Source organism: Ctenopharyngodon idella, chromosome 13 (genome assembly GCF_019924925.1).
Source record: "Ctenopharyngodon idella isolate HZGC_01 chromosome 13, HZGC01, whole genome shotgun sequence".
Lineage (NCBI taxonomy): Eukaryota > Metazoa > Chordata > Actinopteri > Cypriniformes > Xenocyprididae > Ctenopharyngodon > Ctenopharyngodon idella.
In genome coordinates this window covers 13,831,996-13,844,884 of record NC_067232.1, presented here as the reverse complement: position 1 = coordinate 13,844,884, position 12,889 = coordinate 13,831,996, and the positions used below count along the sequence as shown (strand labels likewise).

The 12,889-nt window shown below is 36.7% G+C and overlaps 2 protein-coding genes across 3 annotated transcripts; both read right to left on the bottom strand.

The window, feature by feature from the left end:
- Positions 1-431: 431 nt before the first annotated feature.
- Positions 432-4,052, bottom strand: rdh14a (retinol dehydrogenase 14a). The gene is made up of 2 exons (XM_051917840.1): positions 3,651-4,052; positions 432-1,668 (listed from the first exon to the last, which is right to left on the bottom strand). The coding sequence occupies exons 1-2, from the start codon at positions 3,891-3,893 to the stop codon at positions 1,051-1,053; spliced, it is 861 nt and encodes a 286-aa protein (XP_051773800.1). The 5' UTR covers positions 3,894-4,052; the 3' UTR covers positions 432-1,050.
- Positions 4,053-4,810: 758 nt separating this feature from the next.
- LOC127525345 (cytosolic 5'-nucleotidase 1A-like) lies at positions 4,811-10,386 on the bottom strand. Of its 2 annotated transcripts, none has more exons than XM_051917838.1 (6): positions 10,056-10,382; positions 9,607-9,774; positions 6,829-6,958; positions 6,374-6,496; positions 6,063-6,247; positions 4,811-5,934 (listed from the first exon to the last, which is right to left on the bottom strand). In XM_051917838.1, exons 1-6 carry the CDS (start codon positions 10,302-10,304, stop codon positions 5,560-5,562), a joined length of 1,230 nt encoding a protein of 409 aa, XP_051773798.1. In that variant the 5' UTR covers positions 10,305-10,382; the 3' UTR covers positions 4,811-5,559. The 2 variants fall into 2 exon arrangements, with proteins under 2 accessions (XP_051773798.1, XP_051773799.1); XM_051917839.1 differs by having other exon boundaries at positions 5,792-5,973; positions 10,056-10,386.
- Between the last annotated feature and the right edge of the window lie 2,503 nt (positions 10,387-12,889).

Sequence of the window (12,889 nt, the reverse complement as noted above, 5' to 3'; positions counted from 1 at the left end):
ATCTTGATGGACAAAACATGTAAGTATCATAAACATTTGTTGATCACGGAGGGTTATTTTTTATGATAATCCATAAGCCTATGGAAAAATCCTATTTGGTTTTTGTCAAGGGAACCAGTGTGATGTTAACTGCCGGATGGCCTACAAAGTGACGTCAGGATGAAATCAAGTCCCGCCCTACATTTTTTCTTGTTTTTTGTTCCACTTCACTCAGATATATGACACAATAGGGAAGAAAAGAATATTGCAACTTCTGTTTCATGGAGACTTTAAACTGTGCACACATTAACTTATAAGCTTTTTCTTTGTGCGATGATGCTCAGATCACAGATCACAGATCATCGCGCCACAAAACAAAACATTTTTATATTTTGAACACAGTTTGCACGTTTAAACAATACAGTGAATATTCAGAATAGAGATACTACATGTACTTTTGCCTTGTTTAATGCATCTTTATTGAATACTGTAACTGAGAATGCCTGCCCACTCATCTTCCGTAAGAGATGTGCAAATCAAATGCAGTGTTAAATATTTCACTTCTAACAGCAGAAAGGTGTAAAAATAGAGCAGGATTTAGGCACCATACTGAGATCAGAAATTTTCAGAACTATGTGCACAAGCTCAAAAAAGGTTGCATCTAGTCTCAACCAACATGTGAGCATGTGTAGTTTTGAAATCTTTGAAAGTGATTAATTACTAATTCAGGAAAACATGAGAACTGGAACGTGGAACAGGATAACTGAAGATAAGATTCATTTAAAATATAAATATATAGTTAATTTAAAATATTTAAACGCACACACGCACGCACATTGTTAGTGTTGCAGCAGAACTAAAAATCTGCCAGTTGCAACTACAGTTAGCATTTCAAATGCACAAGTGAATATGAATGGCAAAAATAGCTCCCTCCTGTGGATGATAGCATGAGTATTTTTTTTTTTTTCTCTTCGAGATAGTCTTTCCAAAATACTTGACTTGTAAGATTTATTTTCTGCCAGATTTGAAATAATCATGGACATGTGATTCAAATTCTCAAGTCTGTAAGATTCAGGTTGTGATGCCCACCATCACTTCACTGATGTCCCACAGTTTCTTGGCCACCTCCTCATCTGTGGCCTTGGCTAACAGCTGTTCCTCAAGACAGTTAGCAAAGCACTTCCCTTGAACGCCCTCCACATCTTCAGAGCAGGCCAGATAGATAGAAGTCTGCGCACCCTCCTCGGGGGACTTGAAGAAGGTCCGTGAAGCCAGGTTAAACAGAGGCTTCACCACCAGCGGGATGTGGACATGCCTGCCCAGGTTAGTCCTCACAATCCCTGGGGTGAGAGCGTTTACCGTCACTCCTGTCTCCTCGAGTCTGTGCGAGAGCTCCAGTGTGAAGAGAAGATTGGCTAGTTTACTCCGTGCATAAGCGGAAGCTTTATCGTAGCTCTGCTCGCTGTTCAGGTCATCAAAGTTTATTTCGCCATACTTGTAGAGTTTGGAGGACACCACAATGATGCGGCTAGGAGCGGAGCGTTTGAGGAGGTCCAACAGGAGGTTAGTGAGCAGGAAGTGACCTAGATGATTGACAGCAAACTGCATCTCAAACCCATCTTCTGATTTGGTGTAAGGACACTGGTAGATTCCAGCATTGTTGATCAGGACATCAATCCTTGACTCTTCCTGTTTGAGATACAACAGATATGCCAAATTGTAAATATATGCAGTATTCAGAGCACAAGAATAAGACAAAATAATCAGAACTGTAGGAATCGCTAAAACTTTATTATACACTTATTTAGATACCCTGCTCTCCTTTTATTGTCTATTCTTCTATTTTTTTTATACACATGATTTTCGAAAATGGACCATAGATAAAACAGAAGGAACAGAAATACACAATGAAATAATTTGAACATAACCTCTGACATGGGTCATTAATCAGAGGAAGAACATTATTCTGATTTGGTTAAGTGGCAGTGGATGAGTTTAGGCCCTGTGGATTGTGTACATGCCATAACAAATATATAGAGGAGATTGTTTAGTTAAAACGTAAGTTGTAACAAATGTGTTTTCTCTAGTAGTGATTTTGTACATTAGTTTCATACTCCTAGTGTCAAGCTGTCTTAAAGGGATAGTTCACCCAAAAATGGAAATTATCCCGCATTTACTCACCCTCAAGCCATCCTAGGTGTATATCGTCACCTTGGAATTATAAGGTTCTGACATTTTTGTCAAAATTGAGTTATTCACATATTCTTTTTCTGCGACAACTTATCTACATTATGTCATGTTTTTTTTAATGTTGTGTACATTTTGGGACTTTGTTTTTTTTTTTTTTTTTAGAAAACAAAAAGTTTCTATCTACAAAGGATTATGGGATGCAAAAACTTCAAAGCTCAATATCTCAAACCTGTTCAGAATGCAGATAGAACCTTATAATTCCAAGGTGGCGATATCACTATCTTTTTTCAGAAAAACACAATCGGAGTTATAATAAAAAATATCCTGGCTCTTCCAAGCTTTATAATGGTAGTGAATGGAGCTTGAGATTTTGAAGCCCAAAAAAAGTGCATCCATCCATCACAAAAGTAATCCATATGGCTCCAGAGGGTTAATAAAGGCCTTCTGAAGAGAAGCGATGAGTTTATGTAAGAAAAATATCCATATTTAAAACTTTATAAAAACTGGCTTCCGGCAACGGCCGTACGTGAGTCTAGATCTGGCGGAATAGTGACCTCTGACCCGATGCATGACGTTTTGATGAAAGTTTTAAATATGGATATTTTTCTTACAAAAACCCATTGCTCAGCTTTTTTTTTTTTTATGATGGATGGCCGCACTTTTTTGGGCTTAAAAATCTCGAGCCCTATTCACTACCATTATAAAGCTTGGAAGAGCCAGGATATTATTTAATATAACTCCGATTGTGCTCATCTGAAAGAAGATAGTTATATACACTTAGGATGGCTTGAGGGTGAGTAAATCATGGGATAATTTTCATTTTTGGGTGCACTATCCCTTTAAATTGAATTTAGTGAATTTTGTCTTTTAGGCTATATAAAACTATACTATATAAATATTACTATGTTTTAAATTAAAAGTGTATTGTTTACAATATTCAATATTTGTTGGCCAAAGCAATTCATTGATAGTTTTGAGCAATACGTTTTTGCAGTTTCATGATTGTTTTACTGTTTAAATTTACTGAAAAGAGGATGCTCAGTTGTAGGTTCTAATGTTTCTGGGACACGCTGTCACAAAAGGTCACAAAAGTGTGTTCAGTGAACTGTCAAGAACAATACATATAAAGAAACTGACTTTTAAAAAATAACCCTACCGTAAGAAATTATTCACTATGCCAGGTCTCCACTATATAATTATTTTGATAGCCTACACAATGTTGCAAAGGCATTTTTTTTTTCCAATATTGACATTGAAATTAGCAATGCGTTTCATGCGCGCGCAGTCACGTGCACTTCCCAAACTTCTCGAGCGTGCCATCATTCACATAAAAGCGCGTGGTTCTCGCTCACCCTTTGTCAGTATTGTGCACCTGTTTGTTGTTGAAAACAATTCAATCAGATCATGTTATGCGTTTCCTATATGTATATTTACTACACACGAGTAACAAACACTGTGCTTGGTTTGGTACAGTAGCCTACCTTGATTATCTCTTCGCAAAATATACGGACAGATTTAAGCGACGCCAGGTCCAAGATTTTGATTACTAGTTCCCCTTGCTCTGGTCCGGCCTCCTGCTGGATCTCCTGGGCTGCTTTCTCCGCCCGTTCTCGGTTTCTACATGCCATGATCACGCGGCCCTGACGCCGCAGAAGCTCCGCCGCCGTGGCTTTTCCAATGCCGCTGTTTGCCCCGGTCACGATAATAGTTTTGCCCCGCAGCATATCGACGCATTTATCAAAATGTTTGTAATGTGGAAAATCTGCTTCACTGCTGATCCTTTTGAGACCATCAACAACGTCCAGTTCATGAACAGGTTTGTAGGCGTAAACAATCAAGCATGTGGGAAGTAACTGGAATGTTATTAAACTACATTACCCAGAAGGCATAGCGGGTCAAAACGCATTTCATTTATTTATTTTAAAAAATACAAACTACATGCCTTCGTACACAGATGAACAAGACTTAAAGTTACGACAGATTATAAATAAAAAAAATAAATAAAAATGACTTTTCATTCCTTCTCTTCAATTACATTCAGCTCTATCAAAAAACAAAACAAATAAAAAAAAAAATCTTAAAATAATTATTGCCAACATGTTTTCCTATGATTTTTCTGTAATCCTTAAAAAGAATTTGTACAATTATGTCAAATTGAAATGTTTTATATAATAATTTGAATTTTATGGATTGTGATAGTGACCTTGTGTTTGCCATGTAAATAGCACTGTTGCTAACGTGGCATTAAAAACTAACCAACCAAACAAAGAAACACTTCATACTACTAATATCTAAACTGTTTATATAAAACAGAGTTTCAGATTTTAAAACCATGGAATTATTACTTTTCATTAACTTTAATAGACCTGAAGGTACAGTATAGCCTTTATTATGTAAGTTATATTACGTTTAAAGAGAGAATGACCACTTGTGGATATATATATATATATATATATATATATATATATATATATTATATTAAACATTTGTCCAATATGTCAAGTATGTAAACTCATATCGTTATTAGTAGTTTCTGCCTTATATATCTAGGCCTAGAAACCCATGTTTCTAGTCAAATCCATGTTTTAGAACTACAAACTGAACAGCTCTATTTAGGCACAAAAATAAACCACAAACCAAATAAGATCACTCATTTAATTGATCCAGCATAAATCCAGCATTTATAACAGTGATCAACACATTTGTTTTGTTTTGTGGACAAAACAAAATTAAATATACTTCATACATTTACACCTTATGGTTAACACAGAGGTGTAATACATTCTCAGGGCACTCAGGGCAGATTGTGTATTATTGTGGCAAGGTCTGTCAGGAGCACTGGTGGTGGGCCACACAGTGAAACTGCCTGAGGATTGAGTTCAAGTATCGAAGTACAGCAGTAAAGCAGTGAAGTTAAAACAAAACATCTAAATGTAGATACAAATCTGCTAAATTTACAATGAAGAATAAAATCTGACACTATAAATCAAGTACAGACAGTTGCAATGTATGCTCCCTGAGATAGAATTAAATTTTCTAAATTAAACTCTTGATTAAACATCATATAAAATTGTAATGATCAAGGCATAATGGCTGGTAAACACATCTAATTGTACATTATTCTCTTTAAAAAAAAGAAAAGAAAGAAAGAAAGGGCTAAAGTTTACCCTCACAGTAGTTTTGACAGATTAGTACAGTACATAATATACTATGTAGGTCATTTTGAAAACCGTAGCTTCCTTGTATTTATATTTCCAGCAATCCATTTAACTTAAACCATATGTAGAGATCAAGATTCAAAATTTTCTCAGAAGCAACCAAAAATAAATAAAATTAATTTGAGGTACCTAAAGTATGGGACTCTGACATTTGCATTTGATAAAGATCAAATCATTTCATTTTTTCCTCTGCATCACTTGTTTCTATCCGTTTCCCCTTATGATATTTCTGTCCAATTCCATAGGGCACGTGAGCAGCGATTGTTCCGAGCTCCTGGGCACCCTCGATGTGAAACATCTGATCATCAAAGAAGATGTGAGGCCTGATCTTATGAAGGAGAGGCCCCTTAGGAGCCCCAGCCAAAAAGAGGGCCTCATCTACCTCCAACCCCCAGCTTCGTAGGGTCTTCAGGACGCGGGCCCCAGCGCTGGCGGCACTTCGAGCTGTGACCAAGTAAGTGCGAATAGGGCAGTCGATTCGTTGGTTTTTTGCATAGAACTTGCGTTGGAGTTTCCCCAATGCTTCCAGGAAACATTTCAGGGGGCCCTAGGAGACAAATCAAGGAAGAAGAGGACTTTGCATTCACTAAAATATGATAAGATGGAGAAAATGTTAGTATCAGAATTAATAATGAACATTAGTATTTTTTTTTATGGCACCCAGTCTTAGTTTACCTGAGCAAGAGGCTTGTTCTCAAACTCTTTCTCATGCTTAAAAAAGGTGTCCAATCCGTGCTCCTTCACGATAATCTCAGACTCGTCGGAAAACAAAACGGCATCTCCGTCGAAGGCTACACGTAGCTGTGTGTCACTGAGCTCGTTCTCACTGTCACAGGTGAACATTGTGGCAGCAGCTATTCCTGTGGAAATGGCCATTTAAAACAAATTTAGCTTCATGTTCCACTCATTTAAAGCAATATAGTTTTTTCTGTATTGAAATGAAAATGCTCTTTAGATCACAATGCATGCATTAGAAAAAAAAATACCTTCTTCGATAGCTTCTTGTACCTTCGTTGAATCTTTGGACAGGTAGAGGTTGGTCATGTAGGCCTTTAGGTAACCAATTGGACTCTCTCCACCCGTCATGCAAAATCTTTCTATAGTTAGATCTGGAGAGAGCAAGAGAGAGAGAATTCATGTAATTATTGTTTGTATAGTAGTGCATAGTGCTGCAAACCTTAAAAAACATTATGTAAATCACTGAAAAGTTTTTTCCAGACAGGTCTTTAGTCAAATTCTGGTCTGTGTGACATTTTTTATTTTTTCCTGTTGATTTAGGTTTGTGTAGAATAAAGAGTAAAGAATACTGATCACGATCAAAGGCTAAATTGTAGGCTAATAAATGTTGTTTGGTTGAATGGTAGCTTTAGGCAATCCTGTATAGGAATTCTGAATTCTCCCGAGTCTCTATGTCACAGAATTCCATGTTTTCTTTCCATACCATAGTAATTGATGCTGTTGATGAGACGAACTCCGACCTGGGCATGGTTATTAGTCATCAGCACAATATCAAACAGCTCTTCACTGTCTGGGTATAGTTCCCTCAAACGAGCATTTACATTCATTAGAGCCTGTTGATTAGAAAAACATAGTAACTATTAAAAGGCTTTGGATGCCTAAGGATATTCACGTTAATCAACACTACTGTGATTTAGGTTTGTTTAGTGTAATGATATGTAATATAAAACCTTAAAGGAAATAATCGATTGCACAGAGTTCCTGTGCTCTGTGTTTGAGACCTGCCCTGCAATAAAAAGGACTAAAGTCCCTCCATGAACAGAAGTGATGGCACACATTTGTTTTCCAGCATGCTGCTCTACAAATTTTCCATGTGATTTGCATCAGTGCTATTTTAATCTGTCCTGGAGATATAGTCATGTCTCATAAAAGTTGCAAAATAGTGTTTCAACCAGCTTAACTGACCTGCGTCAGGTGTGTACTAGAGTACCTGTGCTAGGAGTTGTCACTTGTCAGTGTTGGCTAGGCCACATGTAATCTGGATTGCAATGGCAATTAAATATTGCTTTACTGATTGTGCCATAATTTTTGCTGCCAGGGTCATTGCTAATAAAAATGTATATACATATATAATGTATATTCTGGTCACTGTTGTTTACCAATCTAAATGTTTACTAGTTTACTAGGTTGCTAGTCTAAAGAGGGGTTCAGACTACACAATATTTTTGTTGGTTATGATAGTTACTGTGTCAGATTATGGGATTTTGACTCCTAAAATGTGTGGTCGTGGACAAGAAACATAGACTACACGTTGCTCCCCGACCATTCATTGCTTGCCGTCTTTAACGACATGCATGCTTTCATTGAGAAGGTGGAAATATCGACTGACAGAAGTGCCGTGAGCATAAACAGACAACCAAACCGGCTACCGAACGGGGTGTTTTGCTCTTGCTGTCTTGTCAGAAAAGCCAAAAAAAAGAAAAAAAACCTGACAATGGACATGTTCCTGGATTTTGCACGAAGAGGATAGTATGGACTGTCAATCCATCAAAGAGAACTTGAGGTAAAATATTGTTTTTATTTTACCTTTTTTCACTGTTGCTGCAATCCCTCGAGGAAACATCATAAATGCACATCATAAATGCATCATAAATGTTCATTTCCTCCATTGTAAAATTCCACCTAACACGACCAATGCCATTGTCTTTCTTTCGTTTCGGCATGTTTGAAAGATGTGTATGGAAGAGCTTCTGTTCTCCTGTTGGTCAGTGTCACAAATGTGATGGAACTCGTCATGGAGGACTGAGAAAAAAATTAAACATGCTAGTTTTTCTGTCGTAAAGCATCGCAGACGCGACATCGGTTGTCGTCTACTATGACACACTACACGGGATGAAACGATGGATTCTTGTGTCCCGACATCCATTGTCGTTTATGAATCCCACGACACCCTACGTCAAACAGATCGTGCCAAAATCGGGCTAAAATCGTGTAGTCTGAACTGGGCATAACTACTTTACTAATGTTTAAAGCTGCAGTACGTAAGTTTTGCCTCTTTGTCGCCATCTCTGTTTGAAACCTGCAATCGCAGTTATTTGCGGTATTTTCATCTTTACGTGTGTTGTGCATTGGCACGTCTCCTCCGCGAGGATGAATCTAATGTTTTAAGGAGAATGTGTGGCTGTCAGTCACTGCACCGGTGGATACTGTACAGGTACTTCAGAATCACAAATTGTAGTCTAGGAAGTATGACCAAAATAAGGATTTTCACCAGAAAATGTCATCTGAACAAGTAACAAATCTGCCACATTTGTTCTGACCAACTGAGGAAAAAAAAAGCATTCCAATAAATCGCACTACCAATGGTGATTAAATCTAACGATCGCTTAGCTCATATCACATCAAACCATGCAAATTATTATTATTATTGTTATACTTTGTTCTCAAATTGTTAAAGTTAACAACATCAGCATTGCGTGACTATGTGTATTTAGTGTGTATTAGCGTTACCTGTAGATTTCAATTTCTGTACAGTGTAATCTCTAATGTTAATTTGTCATACCATACAATCCGCCATCAAAATAAGTTTAATTATTCCAGCTGCTGGAGAAAAGGCTATAAATGAACCGCCATCTGCAGCATCCTCACATGTGATATAGCCTACTAGCTGGGACTCCTTCTTTATGTAAATAGATGTGACGTAATGACGCAAAGACTAACGGCTGTATGATTGAATTTCCCGCGGAAACCTACCAGTACCACTCGAATTATAAAACATTATTACAAGCTTACCGTTGTGAATCCGGCTAAGGTAAGGAGATAGCTTTGAACACTGGCTGGTTATGTACCTGTTCAAAAATTGATTTTGGATCATTTTTCACCAAAAAATGTTACGGACTGCAGCTTTAATGCATGGAATGTTGAAAAGAAGCACATTGTGTGAAGCTCTTTGAGTTTAGTAAAGTCCTTTAAGATATATGGTCCTCTACTATTTTTTTTGTTTGTTGTTAAAATAAAGGAGTTAGATAAAAGGTAATCAGATTACATTTAAATTACTTAAAAGGTTATCTACAGTTTTAGTCATGTCATTTGTAAGCAATACCAAATTCCATTTCTGTAGTAATAGATGTTGTGAACTGAGGTGTGTTGCAAGGTGCTGTTATAAAGTGCAGTTCAATTATTAATGGCATGGTGAGTGTTATGAATATGACCGTTTTGAAATCTAGTAGTGTCATGAGTATGCATTGTGTTCTGTTGTTACCTTAACGAAAGGAAACGAGACACCTGGGTTAAATGGCTGATCTTCGAGCTCCAGCTGGAGCGCGACGTACCTCTCCAGTCCCTCCTCTTCAAACACCTTCCTTTCCTTCACCATGTTAAACAGCGTGCGCGAGGACACCGCAATGGTTACTGCGTTGCTGGGTTTGGGCTGCAAATCAAAGGCAGACAATTGTTTACAACAGCTGTGACGACAAACAACCTGCTATGGGTCAGATGCGCAGCGCTGCTGTCACTGGCGTATTGACACACCATCTACACTGCACGCGAACTACGCGACGCACTAGAACGCGCTCGCTTTCAGTGTAGACAGCTTTCTTTGATTATAGTATACGTTGTATAGTTTGTCGCATCTCTAACATTGTAGATTGGGTATCGGATGCGGGAGACGCTGCTGTCATTCGCAGCTTGTATACACAAACAATCGCTTACCGGACGGGGCTTCTTCGCTGTTTTCGCGTTGTCAAATAATGCTTTGACAGCTGCCCAGTCTTTTTCTTCACTGTTGTCAGAGTTGGACTGTGCTCCTCTCTCAGTGCCTTCATGTTTGCTCATATTGTTGTTGTGTCGGGGGACTGAATTGTTGCGTCCGGCGTTCCTTCGCTGCGGTAACGTAGTTGAATACCTCTCAGCATCAGCACGACGCAGTGACGTCACCAGTCCTGGCCAAGTGTCTCGCATAACGATTTACATTTAATTTTATTTTTTTTATTTATTTATTTTTTCCAGTCAGTTTCAATCAAAAACAAAAGAAATAATAATAAAAAAAGTGTCTTTGTAAATGCACTGCATACTAATTTATTTTTGTTGTTATTTAAGCTTAACACTTGTTTTGTTTTATTTACTGATACTGGCACATAAAAAATATCGGTGACACTTTATTTTAAGGTGTCTTTGTTACACTGTAATTATACATTTAAGTACTGAGTAATATTAAATAACATATGTACTATAGGTTTAGGATTAGGGTTTGGTTTAGTTTAGGGTTAGTTGCATGTAATAATGCATAATTTATAGTTATTACAATAGTAACAACATGTAACAATAACACTGTAAAATAAAGTGTTACCAAAATATCCTATATATAAAATAAGTTATAGATTAGATGCTCATTCATCTGTAGCTATAATAGCATAGAGATAATGTATATATAATCGTAGTGAACAAATATGATGCAATTAAGATCTTATTTTCATCCATTATATTTGCCCCAATAAAATGAAACTTCTTGGTAAAAAAATACCCGAGAACATTATCCTGAGAACAACGTTCAGTTTAAGTTACATGCTTAGGATAAAATATACCATCATTACATAGCTGACACTTATCTGAATTCATTCCACTGTGGTTTTATTGTGTTTGTTAAAATGCTTTTCTCAAATGGCATGGTAGGGGTGTAACAATACCCTCATTATTTAGACAGATATGCTTGCACTCTGTCACTGACTAGATATATTTAAAATAATGTAGGTCACTTTTTACGGGTAACATAAGACATTTGGCATTATCAGGACCCACAAATATTCCTCCATTGCATTATTATACATTATATTCAACGTTATATAGTAGTTTAATGTAGTACTGACACTAAAACACTGTAAACTTGTGTTTTTTTTCACACAGTAATTTTCATTTTGGGTGAACTATGAACAATACATATTGTCACTATCCACGATACATATGTTGCATTTTTGTATTGCCATATATTGTGATAAGATATATTGTTGCCATATATTGTGATTGTTATATTATTGATATAGTTGTTACTCCCCTAGCATATGGTAGTGTTTAGTTTCATTTTGGAGGACAATAATGGTAATGAAGTAGATGTTTGAAACCTTTAAAAAAACACTAATAAAATAGTAAGCATAATTGTATTTTTTTTTTTTTTTTTTTACTTATTTACTGAGAAATCCTTGTGACAATTGCCTGCAGTCTCACCTTGAGCACAGGCAGGTGTTATCTGGTTAAATCTGGAAGTATTAATATTATTTTTATTATGAATTGTGATTTTTTTTGTAAATAGTGTGGAAGTATTAGAAAGTATTTTTTTCCTCATCGTTGTACTTGAGGGCATCTACACATCTAACCTAGCGATAGGTTTTATTGGTGGCATTGCATGGCATTGGTTTGACTCTGATGTGTTATTTGGTAAAATTTGGGATTTGGTAAAAAAAGAGACATGCAGATACAATTTGGTGTGTCTTCATGTTCTCTGTTTAATAATATCAAGACCTGGCATCATATGTATAAAACTTCTCAACAATGCTCTTAATAATGACTTAAGTATCAAAAAAATTCTTAGTAAAGAGTAGAACTTGTAGGAACTATTTAACTAAAAGCAACTTTCATCAAAGTCTAAGACTTTTTTCTCAGATTTTCGGGAGGGGAAAATCGGGCATAAATCGGCCTAAAACTCCTGTAGTGTGAGCCAGGCATTAAGTGTTGTGAACTGAGGACTACAATGATGTCAATCCAAAAATGGAAGGGTAGTCACAGCAGCATGACACCAATTATTTAATTTAACTGTAATACATTATTTAGTTAGGACATTTATTTTAATATTTAAATTGGTTTAAAAATGTGCTATGCATTGTGCAAAATTATCACAAATTATCACAAATAACCATATTGTAATTGCTCATTGCTCAGTCAATTCTTCTTCTCCGAAATGAATTGCATTTTTGAGGGCCTGAATGTGCTCAAACTCATGAAACTTTGCACATGCATCAGAAGTGGTGAAAATTTAGATCTGATAAGGGTTTTCAAATTAGGTGTGGCTCTTTGTGCTACGTTACACGTACATGTACAAGTATGAAATTCGGTAGACAGATGTAACAGCTCAATACCTACAAAAAAGTCCCTGGGTGCAAAATCTGAAAACCCAACAGGAAGTGAGATATTTTGAATTTTGAGTTTTTGCCATTTCCAGACGTTGTATTTTAACGAACTCCTCCTAGAGCTTTAATCAGATCAAGGTCATATTTGGTCAGTCTAATCTTAAAGGTGGACTTAGTATTATTTCAAATACACTGTTTGGAAGTTAGTCGGGCCGATACCAACAACAAACGTGTAGCCAGTCAGCATTAGGGGGCATATGACGGTCGAGGAGAGAGAACGAGCAAGAGGTAGATTTGAAAATAAGAAAAAAAACAAACAAACAAACTGAAGAACGAGAGATGGGACACAATACAAAAGAGCTCAAAAGAATATCACTGCAATGAAGGTTTATGACTGGACAAGCGCTTTAGGACCCGCGTTTATAT